Source organism: Mus caroli, unplaced genomic scaffold, assembly GCF_978045245.1.
Source record: "Mus caroli unplaced genomic scaffold, Mus_caroli_1 scaffold_4, whole genome shotgun sequence".
NCBI classification, from domain to species: domain Eukaryota; kingdom Metazoa; phylum Chordata; class Mammalia; order Rodentia; family Muridae; genus Mus; species Mus caroli.
This window is the reverse complement of record NW_028227259.1, coordinates 7,767,400-7,792,249: the sequence shown is the minus strand read 5'-3', so window position 1 is coordinate 7,792,249 and position 24,850 is coordinate 7,767,400. Positions and strand designations below refer to the sequence as shown.

Below are 24,850 nucleotides of genomic sequence, written 5' to 3'. Positions count from 1 at the left end.
CCTCCAGTGTGGTTGACTGATGCCTTCTGCTCCCAAAGACCACGAAGGGAAGTGATTTTGCTGACATTAAACATACACACGGTACAACTGCAGTTCCACACACTGGCAACAGACTCCAAAAAAAGCAGCTGAATTATTTAAAAGTGCATTGCATTACTTGGCAAAGTAGCACAGGCTTGTAATCCCAGAGCTTGGGAGTCAAAGGCCTGAGGAGGACATCTGGGCTACATAGTAAATTCTAAGCTAGCCTTGGCTACATAGTGAGACTTGTATCAAAAGTCAAGCAACAACAGAAAATTATGTATAAGTATACATGCAACTTTAGGGACTTTATGGTTTATTTTATGAGAAGCCTAATCTCATACCTTTGTGGATGGTTTTAAATATTCACTGGGTATTTAGATTCTCATTTCTCTAGTACTTATTTTTGGTCCTTTATTAGTCACATAAAAACATGTCAAAATGGAGAAGTAGGGTGCACGTGTTAAGCAGTTTGTTTGAGGCTAACTGTCGATTTTGTTCTACCATGGAGTCTGTTTCTTAGTTTGTGGTTATCATAGTTATACTTCTAACCATGCCAGGATGATTCATGTAACTCTTCAGGCTTATTTACTGACCATGTGTGCATGCGTGCCATGACACACATGTGTGGAGGTCCAAGGACAGATCATGTGAGCTCTCTGGGGAGTAAACTCAGGTGGTCAGTCAAGGCATCACATGATGCTGAGCCATCTTGTTGGCCCCATTCAATTTTATAACAGACTTAAATCTTAGGAAACCTCCCCCACCTTGCTCCCTGCCTTCCTCCATCTCTGCATGTGTTAACAGATTATGTCAATCATTCACAGCACACAAGTAACTTTTCGAAATAGCTCTTGATGATAATGGTTCACTTGTAAATTAAGCAGGAGCTTCATGTGATGTATATGCGAAGACTCCACACTGCTTCATTGGTCTTTTACATGCTCCATTTATCCCAATTAAACCACTCAGCCTGCCAATCCACACAGCAAGTTTAAGTTATAAATGATGCAGATGATAACTCTGTTTAGATATATGTTGTGCTTTAGGGTATTTTTAAATGAAAAGTTGAATTGGAAAGGATGGAACTGTCACAGACTGAGAGAACTAACTTTTCATTAGTATGAGAAAAGTATTCAATAGCCACTTTCTCTTAGCTATCAGTTGTAAATGAATTACTTTTCTAGGGTAATCTACATGAGTTAGTTTTTTTTTTGATTTTTAATATTTTTATTACATATTTTCTTCAATTACATTTCCAATGCTATCCCAAAAGTCCCCCATAGCGCCCCCCCCACTTCCCTACCCACCCATTCCCATTCTTTTGGCCCTGGCATTCCCCTATATTGGGGCATATAAAGTTTGCAAGTCCAATGGGCCTCTCTTTCCATTGATGGCCGACTAGGCCATCTTTCGATACATATGCAGCTAGAGACAAGAGCTCCGGGGTTCTGGTTAGTACATCATGTTGTTCCAACAATAGGGTTGCAGATCCCTTTAGCTCCTTGGGTACTTTCTCTAGCTTCTCCATTGGGAGCCCTGTGATACATCCAATAGCTGACTGTGAACATCCACTCCTGTGTTTGCTAGGCCCCGGCATCGTCTCACAAGAGACAGCTATATTTGGGTCCTTTCAGCAAAATCTTGCTAGTGTATGCAATGGTGTCAGTGTTTAGAAGCTGATTATGGGATGGATCCCTGGATACGGCAGTCTCTAAATGGTCCATCCTTTCATCACAGCTACGAACTTTGTCTCTGTAACTCCTTCCCTGGGTGTTTTGTTCCCAATTCTAAGAAGGTGCACAGTGTCCACACTTTGGTCTTCATTCTTCTTGAGTTTCATGCGTTTAGCAAATTGTATCTTATATCTTGGGTATCCTAAGTTTTGGGCTAATATCCACTTATCAGTGAATACATATTGTGTGAGTTCTTTTGTGATTGTGTTACTTCACTCAAGATGATGCCCTCCAGGTCCATCCATTTGGCTAGGAGTTTCATAAATTCATTCTTTTTAATAGCTGAGTAGTACTCCATTGTGTAAATGTACCATAATTTCTGTATCCATTCCTCTGTTGAGGGACATCTGGGTTCTTTCCAGCTTCTGGCTATTATAAATAGGGCTGCTATGAACATAGTGGAGCATGTGTCCTTTTTACCGGTTGGGACATCTTCTGGATATATGCCCAGGAGAGGTATTGCTGGATCCTCCGGTAGTACTATGTCCAATTTTCTGAGGAACCGCCAGACTGATTTCCAGAGTGGTTGTACAAGCTTGCAATCCCACCAACAATGGAGGAGTGTTCCTCTTTCTCCACATCCTCGCCAGCATCTGCTGTCACCTGAATTTTTGATCTTAGCCATTCTGACTGGTGTGAGGTGGAATCTCAGGGTTGTTTTGATTTGCATTTCCCTGATGATTAAGGATGTTGAACATTTTTTCAGGTGTTTCTCTGCCATTCGGTATTCCTCAGGTGAGAATTCTTTGTTCAGTTCTGAGCCCCATTTTTTAATGGGGTTATTTGACTTTCTGGAGTCCACCTTCTTGAGTTCTTTATATATATATTGGATATTAGTCCCTTATCTGATTTAGGATAGGTGAAGATCCTTTCCCAATCTCTTGGTGGTTTTTTTGTCTTATTGATGGTGTCTTTAGCCTTGCAGAAGCTTTGTAGTTTCATGAGGTCCCACTTGTCAATTCTCGATCTTACAGCACAAGCCATTACTGTTCTATTCAGGAATTTTTCCCCTGTGCCCATATCTTCAAGGCTTTTCCCCACTTTCTCCTCTATAAGTTTCAGTGTCTCTGGTTTTATGTGAAGTTCCTTGATCCACTTAGACTTGACCTTAGTACAAGGAGATAGGAATGGATCGATTAGCATTCTTCTACATGTGAACAACCAGTTGTGCCAGCACCATTTGTTGAAAATGCTGTCTTTCTTCCACTGGATGTTTTTAGCTCCCTTGTCGAAGATCAAGTGACCGTAGGTGTGTGGGTTCATTTCTGGGTCTTCAATTCTATTCCGTTGGTCTATTTGTCTGTCACTATACCAGTACCATGCAGTTTTTATCACAATTGCTCTGTAGTAGAGCTTTAGGTCCGGCATGGTGATTCCACCAGAGGTTCTTTTATCCTTGAGAAGAGTTTTTGCTATCCTAGGTTTTTTGTTATTCCAGATGAATTTGCAGATTGCACTTTCTAATTCGTTGAAGAATTGATTTGGAATTTTGATGGGGATTGCATTGAATCTGTAGATTGCTTTTGGCAAGATAGCCATTTTTACAATGCTGATCCTGCCAATCCATGAGCATGGGAGATCTTTCCATCTTCTGAGATCTTCTATAATTTCTTTCTTCAGAGACTTGAAGTTTTTATTATACAGATCTTTCACTTCCTTAGTTAGAGTCACGCCAAGATATTTTATATTATTTGTAACTATTGAGAAGGGTGTTGTTTCCTTAATTTCTTTCTCAGCCTGTTTATCCTTTGTGTAGAGAAAGGCCATTGATTTGTTTGAGTTAATTTTATATCCAGCTACTTCACCGAAGCTGTTTGTCAGGCTTAGGAGTTCTCTGGTGGAATTTTTAGGGTCACTTATATATACTATCATATCATCTGCAAAAAGTGATATTTTGACTTCATCTTTTCCAATTTGTATCCCTTTGATCTCCTTTTGTTGTCGAATTGCTCTGGCTAGGACTTCAAGTACAATGTTGAATAGGTATGGAGAAAGTGGACAGCCTTGTCTAGTCCCTGATTTTAGAGGGATTGCTTCAAGCTTCTCACCATTTACTTTGATGTTGGCTACTGGTTTGCTGTAGATTGCTTTTATCATGTTTAGGTATGGGCCTTGAATTCCTGATCTTTCCAAGACTTTTATCATGAATGGGTGTTGGATCTTGTCAAATGCTTTTTCCGCATCTAACGAGATGACCATGTGGTTTTTGTCTTTGAGTTTGTTTATATACTGGATTACGCTGATGGATTTCCATATATTGAACCATCCCTGCATCCCTGGGATGAAACCTACTTGGTCAGGATGGATGATTGTTTTGATGTGTTCTTGGATTCGGTTAGCAAGAACTTTATTGAGGATTTTTGCATCAATATTCATAAGGGATATTGGTCTGAAGTTTTCTATCTTTGTTGGGTCTTTTTGTGGTTTAGGTATCAGAGTAATTGTGGCTTCATAGAATGAGTTGGGTAGAGTACCTTCTGTTTCTATTTTGTGGAATAGTTTGTGAAGAACTGGGATTAGATCTTCTTTGAAGGTCTGATAGAACTCTGCACTAAACCCATCTGGTCCTGGGCTTTTTTTAGTTGGGAGACTATTAATGGCTGCTTCTATTTCTTTGGGGGATATAGGGCTGTTTAGATCATTAACCTGATCTTGATTCAACTTTGGTACCTGGTATCTGTCTAGGAACTTCTCCATTTCATCCAGGTTCTCCAGTTTTGTTGAGTATAGCCTTTGGTAGAAGGATCTGATGGTGTTTTGGATGTCTTCAGGATCTGTTGTTATGTCTCCTTTTTCATTTCTGATTTTGTTAATTAGGATGCTTTCCCTGTGCCCTCTAGTGAGTCTGGCTAAGGGTTTATCTATCTTGTTGATTTTCTCAAAGAACCAGCTCCTTGATTGGTTGATTCTTTGAATAGTTTTTCTTGTTTCCACTTGGTTGATTTCACCCCTGAGTTTGATTATTTCCTGCCGTCTACTCCTCTTGGGTGAATTTGCTTCCTTTTGTTCTAGTGCTTTTAGGTGTGTTGTCAAGCTGCTAATGTGTGCTCTCTCTAGTTTCCTTTTGGAGGCACTCAGAGCTATGAGTTTTCCTCTTAGAAATGCTTTCATTGCGTCCCATAAGTTTGGGTATGTTGTGGCTTCATTTTCATTGAACTCTATAAAGTCCTTAATTTCTTTCTTTATTCTTTCCTTGACCAAGGTATCATTGAGAAGAGTGTTGTTCAGTTTCCACGTGAAGGTTGGCTTTCTATTATTTATTTTGTTATTGAAGATCAGCTTTAGTCCATGGTGATCTGATAGGATGCATGGGACAATTTCAATATTTTTGTATCTGTTGAGGCCTGTTTTGTGACCAATTATGTGGTCAATTTTGGAGAAGGTGCCATGAGGTGCTGAGAAGAAGGTATATCCTTTTGTTTTAGGATAGAATGTTCTGTAGATATCTGCCAGATCCATTTGATTCATAATTTCTCTTAGTTTCTCTGTGTCCCTGTTTAGTTTCTGTTTCCATGATCTGTCCATTGGTGAAAGTGGTGTGTTGAAGTCTCCCACTATTATTGTATGAGGTGCAATGTGTGCTTTGAGATTTACTAAAGTTTCTTTAATGAATGTGGCTGCCTTTGTATTTGGAGCATAGATATTCAGGATTGATATTTCCTCTTGGAGGATTTTACCTTTGATGAGTATGAAGTGTCACTCCCTGTCTTTTTTAATGACTTTGGGTTGGAAGTCAATCTTATCAGATATTAGAATGGCTACTCCAGCTTGTTTCTTCATACCATTTGCTTGGAAAATTGTTTTCCAGCCTTTCATTCTGAGGTAGTGTCTATCTTTTTCTCTGAGATGAGTTTCCTGTAAGCAGCAAAATGTTGGGTCTTGTTTGTGTAGCCAGTTTGTTAGTCTATGTCTTTTTATCGGGGAGTTGAGTCCATTGATATTAAGAGATATTAAAGAAAAGTAATTGTTGTTTCCTGTTATTTTTGTTGTTAAAGTTGGCATTCTGTTCTTGTGGCTGTCTTCTTTTAGGTTTGTTGAGGGATTACCTTCTTGTTGTTTCTAGGGCGTGGTTCCTGTCCTTGTATTGGTTTTTTTCTGTTATTATCCTTTGAAGGGCTGGATTCGTGGAGAGATAATGTGTGAATTTGGTTTTGTCGTGGAATACTTTGGTTTCTCCATCTATGTTAATTGAGAGTTTGGCTGGGTATAGTAGCCTGGGCTGGAATTTGTGTTCTTTTAGTGTCTGTAGAACATCCGTCCAGGATCTTCTGGCTTTCATAGTCTCTGGTGAAAAATCTGGTGTAATTCTGATAGGCTTGCCTTTATATGTTACTTGGCCTTTTTCTCTTACTGCTTTTAGTATTCTATCTTTATTTAGAGCATTTGTTGTTCTGATTATTATGTGTCGGGAGGTATTTCTTTTCTGGTCCAGTCTATTTGGAGTTCTGTAGGCTTCTTGTATGTTCATGGGCATCTCTTTCTTTAGATTTGGGAAGTTTTCTTCTATAATTTTGTTGAAGATGTTTGCTGGTCCTTTGAGTTGAAAATCTTCATTCTCATCCACTCCTATTATCCATAGGTTTGGTCTTCTCATTGTGTCCTGTATTTCTTGGATGTTTTGAGTTAGGATCTTTTTGCATTTTACATTTTCCTTGATTGTTGTGCCGATGTTCTCTATGGAATCTTCTGCACCTGAGATTCTCTCTTCCATCTCTTGTATTCTGTTGCTGATGCTCGTATCTATGGTTCCAGATTTCTTTCCTAGGGTTTCTATCTCCAGTGTTGCCTCATTTTGGGTTTTCTTTATTGTGTCTACTTCCCTTTTTAGGTCTAGTATGGTTTTGTTCATTTCCATCATCTGTTTGGATGTGTTTTCCTGTTTTTCTTTAAGGACTTCTACCTATTCGATTGTGTTATCCTGTTTTTCTTTAAGGACTTCTACCTGTTTGATTGTGTTATCCTGTTTTTCTTTAAGGACTTGTAACTCTTTAGCCATGTTCTCCTGTAATTCTTTAAGTGAGTTATTAAAGTCCTTCTTGATGTCCTCTACCATCATCATGAGATATGCTTTTAGATCCGTGTCTAGCTTTTCCGGTGTGTTGGGGTGCCCTGAACTGGGTGAAGTGGGGGTGCTGTGTTCTGATGATGGTGAGTGGTCTTGGTTTCTGTTAGTAAGATTATTACGTTTACCTTTCGCCATCTGGTAATCTCTGGGGTTAGTTGTTATCGTTGTCACTGTTTAAAGATTGGAGCAGAAGCTGTGTTCCACTCACCAGCAGTCTCAAGATCCTGTGGCGGGGGTCGTGGGTTGCTGGCGGTACCCCGGTGCTGGTCCAGCCGGAAGAGGCCTGTGGTCCTACTCAGGCGGGTTTTCTGCTTCCCTAACTAATGCAGTCTCTGGTCCCGCGCGCAATTGGATTGGAGCAGAAGCTGTGTTCTACTCACCAGAAGTCTTAAGATCCTGTGGCGGGTGTTGTGGGTAGCTGGCGAGTGTCAGCCGACCCTGCGCCCTAGCTGCCCAGGTGCTTTTCTGACCGGAAGAGGCTTGTGGCCCTATGTAGGCCGGATTTCTCTCTCCCCAACCAGAGCAGTCTCAGGTCCCGCGTGATTGGACTGGAGCAGAAGCTGTGTTCCACTCACCAGCAGTCCCAAAATCCTGTGGCGGGGGTCGTGGGTAGCTGGCAGTACCCCGGCGCTGATCCGGCCGGATGAGGCCTGTGGCCCTACTCAGGCCGGTTTCTGCTTCCCTAACTAATGCAGTCTCAGGTCCCGCGCGCAATTGGATTGGAGCAGAAGCTGTGTTCCACTCACCAGAAGTCTTAAGATCCTGTGGCGGGTGTTGTGGGTAGCTGGCGAGTGTCAGCCGACCCTGCGCCCTAGCTGCCCCGGTGCTTTTCTCATGAGTTAGTTTTACAACTTTGACCACAAACAATGCTATAATTCAGATTGTATATAGACTTTCAATTTTTATTTTAAGCCTAACTTCTTTAATTTACTTTAAATTAGTTTTTATTCCTCTTACTAAAAACAGCTGTTAGATAGCAAAAGTGAAATTAATCTCTTTGATACCCAAATATTTATAATCAAATGGCATGGGCAGTTCTGTCTACTTTGAACAGAATTATGAAGGAAGCCATGTGCTTTTCTCAGTTTTATGGATAAAACCTTTTATAAACATTTATTGCTCTGAATAGATTATCTATGTTTGTTTACAATTTATCAGGAGCCTGTGGAGCACATGCTCATTCTTTCACGAGTTTGTACAAACCAGTCAAGAGTGCTGGAGGGCAAAGGCTATGGAGGGATGTGGAGCCCTGTCTCCAAACTGTGGTCATTTCTAGTTAAGAAATGACATAGCTCTGACTTTCTCCCATTGAAATAATTACATGAAATGAAATTATAACGAAACCGACGAGAGAGTCCAGCAGAGCCACCTGAAGAGTTGTACCATTTGAGCAGTTTCTTGGATGGCACAGCAAGTTCCCTCCACAGGACTATTGATTCTCTGTGCTTTAAATGGCTTTCCCTGAGGAAATGCAGTTCTGCTCCATGTGAACTGCATCTGAAGGAACATCTGCCTAGGGGCGAGCTCTCTACCACATTCCAATTTATATTTACTCCTTTATGACTAATTATAAAATAAAAGGCCCTATCTTATTTATTATAAATATATTCATATCTATTATTTATTACAAATAGAGAGAGAGATGACGAAGGAAAGAAAACAAGTTTCCAATCAATAAAATGCCCCAAGACAACCTTGTTCTTCTGAAATACTAAGGTCGCAATAATATTTAATTTATAGCTTTAAAATAAGAGTGTCTTTGTGTGTCACAAAGAAACATGGTCTAGGTAGCAAAAGCAGTCTGAAGCGGTGTGGTGTCTTAGCTGGATGGCTACTGGCTGCATCAGCTGTCCTAGGATGCTTTGTTAGGATTCCTTATCTTTTAATCCGTTCACGCCCAGGTAATTTCTAGAACGATACAGTTTCTGGAGGGAAGTTTGTCAACTGAAATTACACAATGCATATATGTGTGTGTGTGTGTGTGTGTGTGTGTGTGTGTGTGTAAGTACTCATATATATCCTTTTATAGTTTAGGAATTTGTCATTCATAAATACTTAAATAAGTCCACAACAATGCTTGTTACAGTGTTCTTCATCTACAGCAAGGGTTAGTTAAAAGCTGGTATCTGATATTTTTTGAAATGATTAATATAGTTACCAGTTAAGAGAATTTTATAATGTGTTGCTATGTTATCTCGGGAGATGCCTTTGGTAAGTGAATAGGAAAGTCTCTGAAGAACGTTTGCCAAGGTTTTAACAGCAAGAAATGGGGATCCACAGGGAACTGTGAACTTGACCTCACACGTCTGTTTTGGCAAACAAAAACTTCAGAGAAAAGCAAAGGAAAAGAAGAAACAGCTCTGGTTTTAAACTCAGAATAAAAATTCAAATGATTTCATTATAGGCAGGTAAATAGCAGTTTAATATGTCAGTCAGATGTTTCCCTACCAATATTGCAAACAGAACTCTAAAGGAATGGAACATTTCATATTGTGTACGAAAATTTGCTTTACTCTTCAGGCTAAATTAAATCACCCACAGATAGAAATGTTAGGTGTGCTCTAGGACACAGAACAAAGGCTGGTTCAAAGAGTCTGTATTTACCAAATCTATATGCTTCGTAAACCTCATATGCGTTTTCAGAGATTGAAAACGTTCATTTCATTGGTAAGGCCCGTTTGGGATCCAGCCTCTGATATTTAATGAGGGATGTGGCACTGGTGGAGACCCTTCCACCTTCATTTATATTCATGAGCTTTATCTCCAGTAGGGGGTCCTCTGAAGTCTAGCAAGGTGTGTGCTTTCTTGCCTTTATGCCTTATGGATTTCTCCCTCTGTCCTTCAGTCATAGGAGGGAGGAAGTGAGGAGCCCTGGCTGGAGGCTTCCCAGCATGCCCTGCATCCAGAGACTCCTCTTCACCTCTTTCCCATGTTTTCTCACATTTAATTTTATTCCATGTTTTGATGATATGCCCCATGTTTTAAGCATACCCGTCTGGAATAACCCTGATGTGGGACGCTGGTCCCACTATGGGTAGAAGACACTCAGTTTTCTCACTGCACAACAATAACAGCCTAGCCTAGAGGCTGCTTAGCAGCCAGCACATACTAACTGGGACACTCCAGAGTCTTAGTAAAGTATCTTCAATTTCTCCTTTAAAGCACAACACCATTCTGCTGGTCTGGAAATAAGATAAAATGTGGTTCAGAAGGTTTTTAAAAACTACAAGAGTGTTTTATTTTTATTTCATTTTTTAGTAGAATTACGAGACTAACAATTATGGCTGATATGGTATGTAACATGTTATTACTGAAACAATCAAGTGTGTGGAGACGCTCAGCAGAAAGAAAATCGGTGTTTTATCTCTCTGTGTCTCTTACACTGCTAGAGTTTCTATTCAATTTTAGCACATTTTTAAAAGACATTTTAAAATTAGTGTTAGGGTTTTTTTTTTTTTTTAAATCTAAAGCAATTCTATTGTCATGCAAGTAACATTCAGATGCAGACCAAATTAAGGATAGGCTGGAGGCAGCAGTGCTCTCTAACAGCATGTAACCGGTCATCGGGATCTTTCTGAGCATCTTGTATGTCTTTAAAACATGTTTTAATATGTTCAATTGTTTATGCATCATGTATTGCAATTTCTCTTGGTTGGTTACTGAATGGTACAATTACGACTGATGACGCCACATACTTTGGTTGAATGGCAGAGAGGGATCAGTCTCAAAGTGACGGAGAAACTCTTTTCTTGTTGGCTTGCTTTTATAGTGTTGGGATATCAAGATCTAATCCAGTCTAGATCCTGAATGCTATAATACCATACTGCCACACTGATGTAAGAGTGACAACATTGAGGATGAGTGTAGCCCACACCTCTCTTGATGAGATTTAAGATCTGCTGCTTATAAAGGAATTTAAGCTCGGTACTGTAAATATGGTTAAAATCCATGATTATGGAACCCATAGGTCCGTGGTGGGAGGAGAAGACTGTTGCTGTTTTGATAGTCATGTGGTTGAACTATGTTCTGTATACTGTTTTAAGGTTAAAAATAGCACATTTCCAATATATAAAAAAACATATTTGCATCCTTTATGTGTGTGCATGCTGTGAGTTCACACATGTACACATGTACCTGTGCATGCATGTGCATATATGTAGGCTGGGTCAAACTTGAGTGTTGCTCCTTAGGAGCGACACTGGGTCTTTCACTGAGACCTGGAGCTTGCTGATGGTCTAGGGTGACTCCTTAGCAAACTCCAGGGATACTCCCGTTTTCAACCTTTCTCTTCCAACACTGGGATCACAAGTGTGTGCCTCCATGCCTGACTTTTAAACATGGGCGTTGGGGAGAAATCTCAGGCCTTCGTGCATATTTGGCAAGCACTTTATCAACTGAGCCATCACCCCAGCCTTCTAAATTCTTTTGTGTTATATGTGATACAGGACTTGAGATTAAAATATCCAGTTTACTAATTTGTTTTTGAACTAGACATATATTTATAATTGAGGGAAATACAGTAAGTTTGTTTCAGCCATCTCATATATATATATATATATATATATATATATATATATGTATATTTCTCATCTTCTGGTTTCACAAATGCCGTATGTTCCCTCATCCCTCTGAGGATAACAGATATGCTTCTGAGATTGTCTATATTCATTCATTCTGATATTTCACCTAAACTTTTAGCTCTTTAGATGAATATTTTTATTTAAAGTTGTTGTGTTTTATTAATCGTGTTTGGATATTCTATATCATTTGTTGAAACTACTAGCTATACTTGAGTTGTCAGTGTAAAAATTCCAGCTGCCTGGTAGGTGAGGCACTGTGGGTGAGGACTGTCATGGACATGCATTGCTCAGAAGCTCAGTCCCAGACATCCACATTTGCTGTTGCTTTCTGGAGGAAGAAGCCTGGCTTTGAAGTCACTCACCAGTCCCTACAGCTGTGACTCAGAGCTACACCCTAACCCAGGACCCATACCTGGAGCAAAGCTGGGGTGCCACATAGGATGTGCCTTATTCAAGGTGAATTTGACCTGTAGTTGTCCCCCTCCCCCCTGCTTCTCAGATCCCAGGCTCCTGCTCATCCCTACAGTCTCTGTCCCCCCAAATCTTTCATAATTTCTAGCCCACTTAGAGAGATACCTTACTGTTTTCTCACTCAACAGAGATTTCCTTGCTCATTTTCTGTAATTTTCAAGGACTTGGAACAAGGATTTGGGGCAGGTGGTGAAGACAGGACCATGTTATATTGATTAAAAATTTTAATAGTTATTAATTTGCAGATTTCTACTTTGTCATGGACATACTGTCATGGATAACAATAAAATATCTTCAAAAGGTATTTACATAGTACAAGCATATAAGGGCACAAGGCATATCTACAAATTCCATTTCGCGGCCACCTGCCATTCTCCCTAGTTCCTTCGCACTGAGCCTTAGCTGGGAGAGATATTATAGCTGCTAATTAAATGATGTGTGTGTAAGGTTAAGCCGAAGTTCAGAAAGGCTCACATAAATTATCAATGTATCTATTACAGCATTCCCCTCCCTGAAGTAACAGATGTATCTTCTTTAGAAAAAAACCCAACATCCCCCCTCCAAGAAAAAACCCTTTAACTTTCTACTTAAAAAACAAACAAACAAACAAACAAACAAACCCATCAGCACTAGATAGCCCAGTTATGTGCAAGGCTCACATGTTCATGATATGCAAGGCTCACCCACCCACTCATGATGTGCAAGACTCACGCGCCCTGGGACATCCCAGTGATGGGCAAGGCTCACATGTCCACATCCTTCTGATGTGAGATCAAATGTTTCGATTCTAGTATGAAAATACAGGCAGCTGGGGAAGTGGTTTCTGAAAACACTGTCTTGGATTTTCTTTCCACCCTGGTTATTCATACAAAATAGTTTGGACATATTATTAGGGCAACATGTTCTTTAACTCTCTTTAATTCCTATGGAAGGAAATCAGGTGAAAAGGATGAATATGTATCTATGCTAAATATTTAATTAGGATTTTTTCTAAAAGTTTTAGAATGCAACCAACTCAGTCACTATAATACACAGAAGGTTTACTAGCTACCTGCTACCTCTAGTAGGGAGCCCTCTACTGGTAAATTGTTCCTGGATAGTTGTGGTTGAAGGGAAGACTGAGACAAACATGCTCTGCACTTGGCAGAGAAGGGACGTCCCAAGTGCTCATAACCAGTGCTTTTCTTTGTTGCCTCTCATGCTATATATAAGATGCTCCATACAGTTTGACTTTGTGAAAAGATTTTTTCCTGGAGCTCTAATAAAAATAACTTTATCAGTATTCTTTACTAGACCAACAAAAACAGCATCTGGCACTGCATTAAACCATCATTTCAGCCTAGACGCAGAAAAGCTGAGTCTTCTTCTCATGGTCCTTTAATACCATAGAACCCAACCCAACCGTAAGTGGCTTCTTTTCTTGTGAGGATGCTTTTTGTTTTAGCCAAAAACTCTCTGGCAATATTAGTATTTCATTAGAGTGAAATGTCTGATCTGTAATCAGAACATATATATATATATATACATATATATATGTATATATATACATATATATATACACACACACATATACACACATACACATATAAAATACATATACATGTTTGTATATATTTACATACATATAAATCTATATTTATATTGTTTATACATATAGGTTTACATATAAATCTACCATATAAATATATGAAAATGTTATGTATAACTACATATTTATATATTATATATAAAATATATGAAAAGTATAAGTATGTTTTATATATATAAATATCTATTACATTTTCTAAAGTAGGTTGGTTTCTTTAAATATCAAATCAATTCCTTTTCTATTTTTTCCTTTTATTCTGTTACTATGATTGACAAAAAGCAACTCAGGAAAGAGAAGGTTACCTGGTTGTAACTGCATGTTACAGGCCACCATCATTCAGGGAAGTTAAAGCAGCCAGCCATACTGCATCCAGTCAGGAACAGAGGCAAACAAACGCATGCACGCCTCCTTGCTTACCCACAGCTAGCTTGCTCTGCTCTTACAATGTTCCAGAACTCTGCCAGGGAATGAGCTACCTACCATAGGTTACAATTTTCTATATCCGTCAACAATCAAGACCACTCCCGCGGACATGCCCATCGGCCAAGCTGCTGCAAACATCCAGCTCCTTACATATTGAACTTAAAAGGAAAGTCCTGGTGAGAGCTAGAAACTTTCTGCAATTTCTTTCTATAAATATTGTTTGCTTCATTGTTTGGAAGTTTTTTTTGTTTTGAGCTTTTTCTCTTAATATAGGACTTTCCTACATAGCCCAGGCTGGCTTGGAACTCAGGATTCTTCTTCCTCATCCTCCTCATCCCTTTAAATTCCAAGTCTCTCTCCCTCTCTCTGCGTGCACATGTATCTGGTGTGTGTGTGGTACATGTGCATGTACGTGTGTGTGTGTGTGTGTCCATGCGCACATGCATACATGTATGTGGAGGTATGAATGTACCATGGTCACATACAGAAGTCAGTGGTCAATCTAGGGTATCAGGCCCCATGTTCTATCTTGTTGGAGACAGGGGCTCTGCTGTTTTCCCACTTTACATGCTAGGCAAGCATCCAGGGCTTTTTCAGTCTTTGTTTCCCATTCCCAACCCCCACCCCAGAAGTCCTGTGACTTGAGATTCCAGCTCTGTATGGGTGGCTTTGATGTGGCTCCGAGGATCCAAACTCTCGCCCCCACACTTTCATGGTGACAAACTGGAGCTTGTGAAAGTACTACTCACCTAGGATGTGATCACAGGCCTTCAGGTCCCAGGACAAGGCAGACAGAAGAAAACTTACAGAAAACACAGACCGCCCCTAGTGCTTCAGGTCTCCCACCCTCCAACCTCAGTCCCAAATAGCTCCTTTACATTATCTCTCAAAGACAAATTATATTCCCTAAATAGCCTTTTATGGATCAAAACCACATTTCAATAAAAATAAATCTCAGTCCCCAGGAGGAGAAACAAAATCTCAGTATAATAGGGGTGGAAAGATTTTGAATTCTAAATACCTAAAAAAATTTTTCCTAGTAAAAGCTAAATAATATGGGATATATATGTATAAAGTTATGAAGTATTTATAATCACAAGTTTAAAAATATTCATAAAAGCACCTGATGAAAACCTTTAGGGTAAGTGTCCCCCTTCTGGCTTGTCTGTGGCAGAAACCATCAGTGGTGATTTAAGCATCCTTTTGCCATTTCACAATATGCATAAACCGTGCCTACTGGAACAAGGGTAGGCGGTATACACAGCATGGGAGATAACAATTACTTACCCTGTGGGCTGGCTCTCAAATTCTTCTGACCACTGCTCTTGAATATCCTCTGTAGAAAGATCTACATCCCGGGTGGTGGCAAAATTGAACTCGCTGCCTTCATTTCCATGGAAATAAATGGAGTTCCCATCTGACTGACAGCTATGCTGTAGATAAAATAGAGAGCATGGGGTGGCTGTTGAATTGGTTTTGTGTCTGTTTTACTCATGTATAATTAGAGTTTTCAGGGAAGTCATTACATCATTCCTTCTCGATGGACTCGCAAATCAAAAGGGCTTGTTACCTCCTTTTTGCCTTGCTTAATTCAATTATAATTTCTTTCTAACTTATTAAGTCATCACACAAAAGAAGTCAAGAGGGCATTTGAGCTTTGCCATTTCAGCCTTTAGTATGAGACAAGAATGTTTTAATTGGAATAATATCCCATCGACACCACAGCCCTTGTTGTGAGACCTAAGTCTGATCATGACTTGCCGTGTATTTAATTCTCTGGTTGTAGGCTAAATCATAGTGACCTTTTCAATATTCCATACAGTTCTGACTTGCCATTCAAGTCTTTCACAATTTGTCTGTAAATGGAGTATGAGTAGAACAGCCAGCTAATCAAAACACGGGATGCTGAAAAGGTCACAGTCATCTCTGCCAGGCCGTATTCTCACAGCCAGATTTCAGCAAAAGTTTCTGACCAGAACTGAGAGGTGCATGACCATTTCAGTGAGAGGCCTGAGAACCGCAAACTCTGCTACTCTCTGACAGAGCACTTGCAAGAGAAAGAAAGCGTTTCTGCGATTATCTTTCAGCATGTGTTTCTCAGCTTGACGTGAATGGTCAAAGACAAGACAGGCAATCTAGAGCCGAGTAAAATGAATGTCTCCTCAAAATTAGAAGTTTTCATTTTGGCTGTTTTCAGCACACACAACCCCAGCTGATTCATCTACAGCACAACCCCAGCAGATCTGTCTACACACAACCCCAGATGAGCCATCTACAGTACAACTCCTGCACCTTAGCCTTGGGAGGACCTTGGAAGAGGGTTGGAAGGACTGTAACAGCCAGGCAAACAGGATATCTACTGTGAGACTCCCACAAAAGACAGGGGAACTACACTCATGAAGTCCTTAAACCACAAATGCATAACCAAGACCAGAACAAGGACAATACCAACAGTCATGTTATTAGAAAGGGAAATCACACAGGGCGCCAAGCACAGACAAAGAACTACAGAAACCGAGGGATGCTGAGAGTGGAGGGAATTAGTCCGCCCTAAGGAAGAGGCCCCAGCTGTCCATCCAACACCAAGTAGTCAGTCTTGAAATTCTCTGCACACAAATAGTACATAAACTAGGCCAACTGTACTTATATATCTAGGGGTGTGTGTGTCTGTGTGTGTGTGTGTGTGTGTGTGTGTGTAAAACAATTAGAGAAGATGAGTCTAGAGAAAACAGGCCAGAGGCCATGAATTTTTGGGCATGGTGGAGGGTATTACATGCAAAGGCTTGGAGGTAGAATAGGGGGAAATAATGTAATTACATTTTAATTAAAAAATAGAAATAAGCATTTAAAAATGAAAGCCAACTAACCAAAAGAAAAAAAAATTACAAAGATGTTACATTGGCCTAATTTGAGAATTAGGTTGGAGACTGGCTGCCCAGGTCATAACAAGTATATCAGGAACCCTGACTCAGTTGTTTTAGCAATGTTTTCCAGAATATAAACTGGCTATAGCTGGTAAAACCAAGAGGGTTGTAATAGATTTGCTACTGAACTGGACTAGTAAGTAGTTTTCAGAAGTTCAAGAGAACAGCAGCACAGGATCTTAAGGAGGTCCTTTACAGTGCTAAGACATATGGAAGTCTTCTGGGCCGTCATCATATTAGATAATACTTAACATGTGGCATGCGCTGACTGCTTGAGATGTTTCTTCACATGCAATGAATACAGATTATTCATGGATATTAAACTTAACTCATTTTATGTGATATGCACAGGCATATTGATCGAAAGGTAGAACTTAGCTCCTTTCACAGTAAACAGAAACTGTCAATAGATGATAAATTTTAAAGATTTCTTCACTATGCCCACCTGAGAGAGAACCAGTGCTAACAAGAACAGCAAGGGTCATTTTTCTAAAACAACCCACTGAGTCTTAGTTATGGGCCTTCATGATTTTCCTCGAAGTCAGAAGCCTGACCAACTGTGGCCTGTGGATACCTGAACCTAGTGCAGAGTCAGACATCAACAGGAATGGCAATAATCCCAGGAAATAGCACACAAAATACCTCTGTATGTCATTTACATTATAATTTGAATGAGATGTTTGTACAATTAAAGAATGGATCACCTGATAGCCTTTGTCATTTCTGGCCAGACATCCATTTATGAACTTAAATGTTGGTTTCATTTGCTTCATGAATTTTTGTTAATAATTTAAACTCTAGGTAATTTTTTTCTGCCCTTCCAAACCTTATTATTAATATACTTGATGCACATTTGAAGCTTATCTGAGACAGATTTTTTTGTAAAACATAAAGTCATTATAAAATCTGGTAGCCGGGCGTGGTGTGGCACGCCTGTAATCCCAGCACTCCGGAGGCAGAGGCAGGTGGATTTCTGAGTTCGAGGCCAGCCTGGTCTACAAAGTGAGTTCCAGGACAGCCAGGGCTATACAGAGAAACCCTGTCTCGAAAAACCAAAAAAAAAAAAAAAAAAAAAAAAAAAAAATCAAATAAATAAAATCTGGTAGCTTATTGCTAACTACTTTCACAAAGTAAACTGGTTTAACAGAAAGCTGAAAGCATATTGCAAAGGCCCTTCCAGTGGCTGAGCATATCATTAACAGCTGTGTAACTATTGAAAGTTAGTATCAAGGATACATTCTATCACGGTAACCACACACTTGCCAGCATGTGAAAAACAAATAATATTCACCATAACAAGTGTGAAAATAGTTGCCTGAGTGAATTAATATTCACTTACATGACTATCAGCCAATTTTCACATTAGTAGGCTACAAAACCAGTTTAATATGTCTTCAAGAAGTTTCTGTGAGAGACAGAATGGTATCATTTTAATGAAGTTTTAAAATCTCTTTTGTTTTCTTCTAACCAATTCACAGAGTAGGTAACCAATCAATTCTCAGTAGGTAATAATACTCAATACACCAGAACTCAGATCAAACAGAGGAGAAAGCTCTGTATGTCAGCTTCTAGTCTTGGCCTTTGAATAATCCTGCCAGCTTTAAATAGTAAACTCATCTCTTCTCTCTCAAACGAGTCAATGTCCTTATGGTTATGCCAAGTGATGAATTCCTAAGTTACCGGAGACAATAACATACTGAGCCCCCTTCCTTCTAAGAAGGTGGTCATATACAGGCTTGTGCATATGAGTCACATACAGGCTTGTGCATATGAGTCCTGGGTAGGGAACCAGGCTAGTGTTGTGTTCTTATTTGACGATCTTGAAATTGATTACAAGGGGAGTTTGAGCCACTGAAAAGCAATGCTTTGAAGTCAACCTGGGTTCCTAGAAACTCTCCAAACTAAGGACTGAAGCCTAGATGACTCCATGGGAGACAATTCCTGAGCTTATCGTGTGTTTCTACACCTCTGCAGAGAATCCTGGGTCTGCTTGCTCAAGGGCTGTGTGAACTTCTCCCTCCAATCTGACTCAATTAATGAAGGATCAAGGAAGTCAAGGCTGGAAGAACATACTAGTGGGAACCATAAACTACCAAGGTGATAAAGAAAGAAAGCTCCAGTCTGTATGCATCCTCACGGGTTCTGGAGGTTGGGGTTGGAAGGCACATTTCCTCTACCTGACGGCCAAGGGCTGGCACAAGCCATTGTGTCTCTGAAGACCTCAGCTTTGCACAATGAATACAGAATGGAGTCAATAATACATGCTCTCTTGAGAGCTTGTGAGAAGTTCAGAGATTCAAAGCAGTTCTTTTTAAATTTCCAAATATCAATAATATCTCTGAACACGTGCTCTTAAAAGACATGCACTAATGTATTTCAGTCTTAGCAGTAACTAGTAGGGAAATAGAATAAATACAGTTTTTGTTTCTCACTATAATGGTTATTAAAATTCCTCAGATTGAATTAAAACCTTTAGAAAATTGTACAAGAATAGGCCTTACAATAAAATGTAATAAAAAAAATACTGCAAACCTTCACACATTATTATAGCAGATAAAATCATCAATTAGTTTAAAAGCCCTCCACATTTTGGACAATTACCAAATATTCTCCTAACAGATATAAACTCAAGGATAGGGGATGACAAATGTCGTTTTTCATAACAGAAGAACTTGCATTGAATGACACCAAAATCCAAACTATGAAGAGTTTCAGAAAATTGTTCTCAATTTTAATACCCAGCTGTTTTTGTTCAACAGCAATTCAAACTCACTTCACTTGTAGGAATTAACAATTAGAAACCTAAACAACTTCAATAAACCAACATAAGGTAGCTGAACATGTATTTGGGCTAAACAAGGCATAAAGTCTATGGCTAGTTCTATTTTTCTGATTTAGACCTTCCAATGTGCCATCAATTATTGCTTTAATTACTTGTTTCATTAGTTTGGCATTGGTAAACCACATATACTTAAGTACAACAGATCTCTAACTTTGATATCCCCATGTCTTTAATATGTTTTTTTTTCAGTCAATAAAACAGTATTTCTCTGTTTGCTACTAAATGGATTTCCTTTATTTGACAAGCAGAACACAGGGTAACTAAAGGACAAAAAATTGCCGTTCAGAAAAGCATCAACAGGAAACATCAGTGCAAATTCCTCAATATAACATGTCCTTGGCCACAATTCAGGTTAGCATTTTCTAAGCTTGCTCCCTCTACTCTGCGGAAAAGGTTAATGACTTCACCTCTGTACTTGTAAAACGTACTTAAATCACCTCCACTGTTGTTTAATTAGGCCTTCAGAAAGAACACCAGAGCAACTCTTAATATTATCTCTCTAGGGCCGGACTACCCTGATGATTCTTTTAGGGGTCTTCAGCCTTACAACTCGCTTCTTGACAATGCCCTCTTTGCTGAGAGGGGTCCGCTGGGCGTCGGGGCAACGCCAGCTTGTAGAGGGCCAGTGGCAGATGGAAAGAAATCTGCCTGGTGCGCTGTTCCCTCCACATGAGCAGAGAGCCATCCATTTCCTCCATTAAGAAGTTGTCACTCAGCCCACCCAGCTGGAAGACCATTTTTGATAGCCAAGCTGGCTGGTGGCAGACAATTCAGATACAAAGTGTGCTTTAAAAGGAAGCTAAAACATCATTTGTAGGAAAATTGAAAATGCATGGCTTCCACCACAGCCAATTTTTTAATGACTGTAATATTTTAAGTGATTATTTTTGCCACTTCAGATTGCTCCTTAGAGAGGAGAAGATTTTTAATTAAAATCTAGGCAATGCAAACAGATGAGATATGAGGAACAGAGGAAAGAGAAATAAGATGAATAAAATTAATTAAAATGGCATTGTTGGCAGAGCCGTAAATTAGCCACTGTCTGGCTGGGAATAAAATATACTGGCATATGAAGTTGCGTATGAAAGTAAGAGGTGCTGTGTGGTGGGAGCTGACGGGCTGGCCTGCACATCGTGTTTCCAAAGCCTTTTGTTACCTAGACGCTATAACTTTATCACATATTTTCTTCCTTTGGGTTCAGTGTTCTTTAAAGATTTAGACTTCATCCCCACAAACAGAAAGAATTCCTAATAGGAAGAAAACAATTATTTTTTCTCATGAGACAAAATAAATTTCTATTATTTTTCCACACATTTGATTTCTAGGTAATTGAATGCCAGTTACAAACCTGCAAATTTGGCTGTGAATAGAGTCCAGGTGCAGGAGAGCATTTCCTTTCCTCAGCACAATAGTCAACCCTGGCGTGTGGACTTTAGGGAGCTTAAAGAGTGGGGGTTTTTTTTCTCATTATTTTCTGGGATCATTAAACATTCACAGTTGAACCACACTGCACTAGGATTTACAAAGGTTCAACTTTTGGTATACTTTGTGACAAGTGTATAATTACTTCGCAATACTATCAGCTCTGAAATGGAAATAGTGACAGATTGGAACTGGAGTAACCAGAGGAGGGATAACCATGTGAAATTCCACGGACAGTTGTTAGCCTCCTCTTTGGTGATCTTGATTTTCACAGTGTTAGGTTTTCGTACTTGTCTTCTCAAATTAAGGACAGGATACCAGGCACAACGCAGGAGGCTACAGCATAGCTTGGCATGGAAAAGCCAAGTTCATAATAAAACAGGATTGGCTTCACAACTTAAAGCCTTTTGAGATGTTGGAGCCCTTGCTTCCTCATCTTCGAAATGGGGGTAATTATAAGGGATAGATGAGAGACCATAGGGAATATATGTAAAGATAGCAATATTAGGAATCCACACATACGAATCTTTCCTTCATTTTTGTTCTATTTCTTTAATTAATTAATCATGCTACCACACAAGTTATTTTGTTAGGAGTTGTGACTCATACAAAGATGATGGAGAAGTTACCATACAGAGGAAAGATAAAATTTCCTTATTGAATACTGTGTTAGCCTAATCAGCAATTAGAATTGTCAGTTTCAATCCCAAACAAAACAGGACAAACACAAAAGGAACACGAGGCTCTGGGGATTTGTCTGAATGCTTATCTTCTGTCGAATTTATCAAAATTAGGTGTTTCTATGTTATTGCCACTGTTGTTCCAGTGACCTGGCTCATGTCCACATTTCACTGATGCTATTCCATATTAATTACTATACAAATAAACCTCAGTGGGGGGAGATTGTGAAACCCACACTACCACATTTAACCCTTCATCCCCAAAGTACTCTTATTAGCTTAACAAATTATATTCTGGCGCATTTTGTAATGTGTACCCACCTCTTGGGGGAACACAATAATAAGAGCAGCACAGTCCGGAGTGAAGCGCACCCCAAAGCAGAGGGAATCTGAGTAGACAGCATGCAATTAACCAAGCTGGAATCCAGCCAGGAAATCATAGTTATCATTCAGACTCCTAATGGAAGGAGGCATGGGAACATGGCTGGCCACAGGTCTTACTGCGCTCAGGTTTATCCTCATTAGGAACCCAGAACACAAGTCCCACGCTAAACAGTTTGTACTACAGCAACCTGCAAAGCATATATTTTTTTTTCTTTGCCAAGCAAACCTGATTGCTTCCTAATTGTGCTTGTAAGCAAAATTGTGAAGGGAGCCATTGAGCCATTTTCCCAGGGTACTGAATGGAATGCTATACAGAAGACAAGCCAGGCATGGTATCAGGAAAGCCTTGCTTCCAGGGGGTTTTATTTCCAAAAGACAGGTTTGAAAATGATCTGGCGCCTCCTTGATTTCTCCTTTCACCATTGTCAAAAAGTCATTTTTTCCTCATTAGCCTCAACTTCCATTAAGATTTGAAATTTTTCATCCAAATTCATTTATATGTTTTTTAATTTGGACACGACTTTTCTTCTCCACTCATGATTCAGCTATTTGTGAGAATTAACAACATTTAGGGGTGATGTCAGACACTGAGAAACCAGCTACAGTTCTGACGTGGGATGGAGACTTGCCTTCTGTCCAGTAGAATAATAGATTTGCTAAATTCACTACAATAAGAAAACTAACAGATTCTCTTGTTCTGATTTACTGATTCCTCTTAATGGCCTGTTGACTTACCTAAGGGCTACTGCCTTCACTGGGGCCTTTTGTTGTTTGTTAAACTCGGAGAACTGTGGTCATTGCCTTATAATCAAAGGTGAATGTAGTAGATGAGAGAAGAGACAGAAACAGGACTCTTCTAAAGCTTGTAACTTAGTGACTGCAAACCCTTAGTATGCATTGCCGACTCCAACAAACTGCTTCTTAAAAGAGTTTCTAAAGACATGTGTTCAAATCCTAGCCTATTCGCAAGGGCAATCATTCCAACAGTCTTGGTGGCTGTTAGTGCTGATTTGCTTCTCAGAACAACTTGACATAAACACAAACAAGGAGGGATCTAGAGTTTTAGGCAATTGGGTAATAAGAAGCAAAACACCATCAGGTGCAGGTAAGGCAATTGGAATTCGAAGGTTTCTTAAAAATGAGAGGCATGTGGCATAGCACTTCTGTCCCAGTGACCTGCTTTTAATATGTAGGTCAATTCCAGCTTTGACACAAACCAGTGATTTATGCCTTTGCAAACTCAGCGGAACCAAGCTCACTGAGTAGATAGAAACACTTATAATGGACACTGAGCAAAGCACTCTCCCTCTTTTTGCTTGTCTTACACACACACACACACACACACACACGTGCACACACATGCACACACAGAGGCATGCATGCACACAGGAGACAGCAAAGAGTCATGCATGGATGATTTATATTTTCAAGATAAATTTTGCACCTGCCATGAAAGACGTATGCAAAAAGACAAACAAAATGAGACAGTGGCTTGAGCAATACACTGCCATGCCATATTGACTCATTCAGAAATTCTACTTCATGGGGTACTATTAAAAGATGAGGAGAAGAGAGAGGAAAATTCTACTCAAAGCTCTTTCTAGCTCCGTTATCCCCGGTTGTCCTGGGAGTGATTCACTACCATTTGCAACCTTCCTCTTTGATGGCAAAGCAATGGAAAGCAGGCAGCTGTAGCCACTCTGGGCTGACCCTCCAAATTTCCAGAAAATACTTTCCTTTGAGCCTGAAATTATATTCGAAAATTGCAAGATGCAAATCTGAAAAGGTGAGACAGATGGCCCCGGTGAACTTGTAAGCTGTGTTTTCAGTTGCTGAATGCTGATCAACATGACGCAAGGCTGCCGAGAAGGTCTTCCCTGCTTGGAAGGGAAGGCTTCATGAAATGCTCCCAATAGAACTGCTGTTATAATCATCGTTCGTCACAACCACGGCTATGCTACTATTATTATTTTCACTCATTATGTGAAGGATCCACGTGGTTTTCATGATACTGCAAGCATCATTCCTGAGTGTGAGAACCTTACCCAGCAGGAAATGCTAAACCTTGATAGTCTTAAATGGAAAGAGCCAAAATATTCAGCTCAGATCCTTTAATCCTTGATTAAACCAAAATCACTCACAGCTGGAGCAGAGAAGTTGCTTTGAGACTACTCCCTCTCCCTCATCAGGAGGGAAGGTGGGATCTCTGACTCTTAAACATGTTCCGAACACCCACAGCTTCCAGACAGAAGCCCTGATGTGGTAACAGCAGCTATTCTAACAATTGCATTGATGAACTGATACTATAACCTACTTTAGTATAATATAAACGGACACTAATTCTTTACACTTCTAGAAAAATACACAGAAGTAAAAAGTCTCATTCTGTGAAAGAAGTCAAAATCACCATTGCTAGCAAATGAAACAGGAGATTTAGTAGAGAGTGGGTTTCAGGCTCTCCCTGGGCTAATGTGATCTGTTTGTGCTGGGTGCTTGCAGTGGAAGGGGGCTGTGTGGGTGTTGCTACAGAGGCAGCACTCTGAGGAGGTTATTTCACTTCCTCCAGTTTATTTACTGGCATTTAAAGACACGGGTACTTAGGGGTGAACGAAGGGTTGCCTTAGGATTGATGGGAAATAAAAATAACGGTGTTGATTGGAAGCACAATAGAATGTGGTACACCTTTCCTTCCATGTGGGAAAGTTCTCTGGGAC

At 39.8% G+C, this 24,850-nt stretch overlaps 1 protein-coding gene across 3 annotated transcripts in view; it reads right to left on the bottom strand.

The window, feature by feature from the left end:
• Reln (reelin) overlaps nucleotides 1–24,850 on the bottom strand; it is a 444,727-nt gene that overhangs the window by 179,858 nt on the left and 240,019 nt on the right. For all 3 annotated transcript variants that reach the window (XM_021163945.3, XM_085836457.1, XM_085836458.1), the window contains exon 11: nucleotides 15,172–15,317. In XM_021163945.3, coding sequence (XP_021019604.1) covers nucleotides 15,172–15,317 — 146 coding nt within the window. The remainder of the gene's footprint in view (nucleotides 1–15,171; nucleotides 15,318–24,850) is intronic.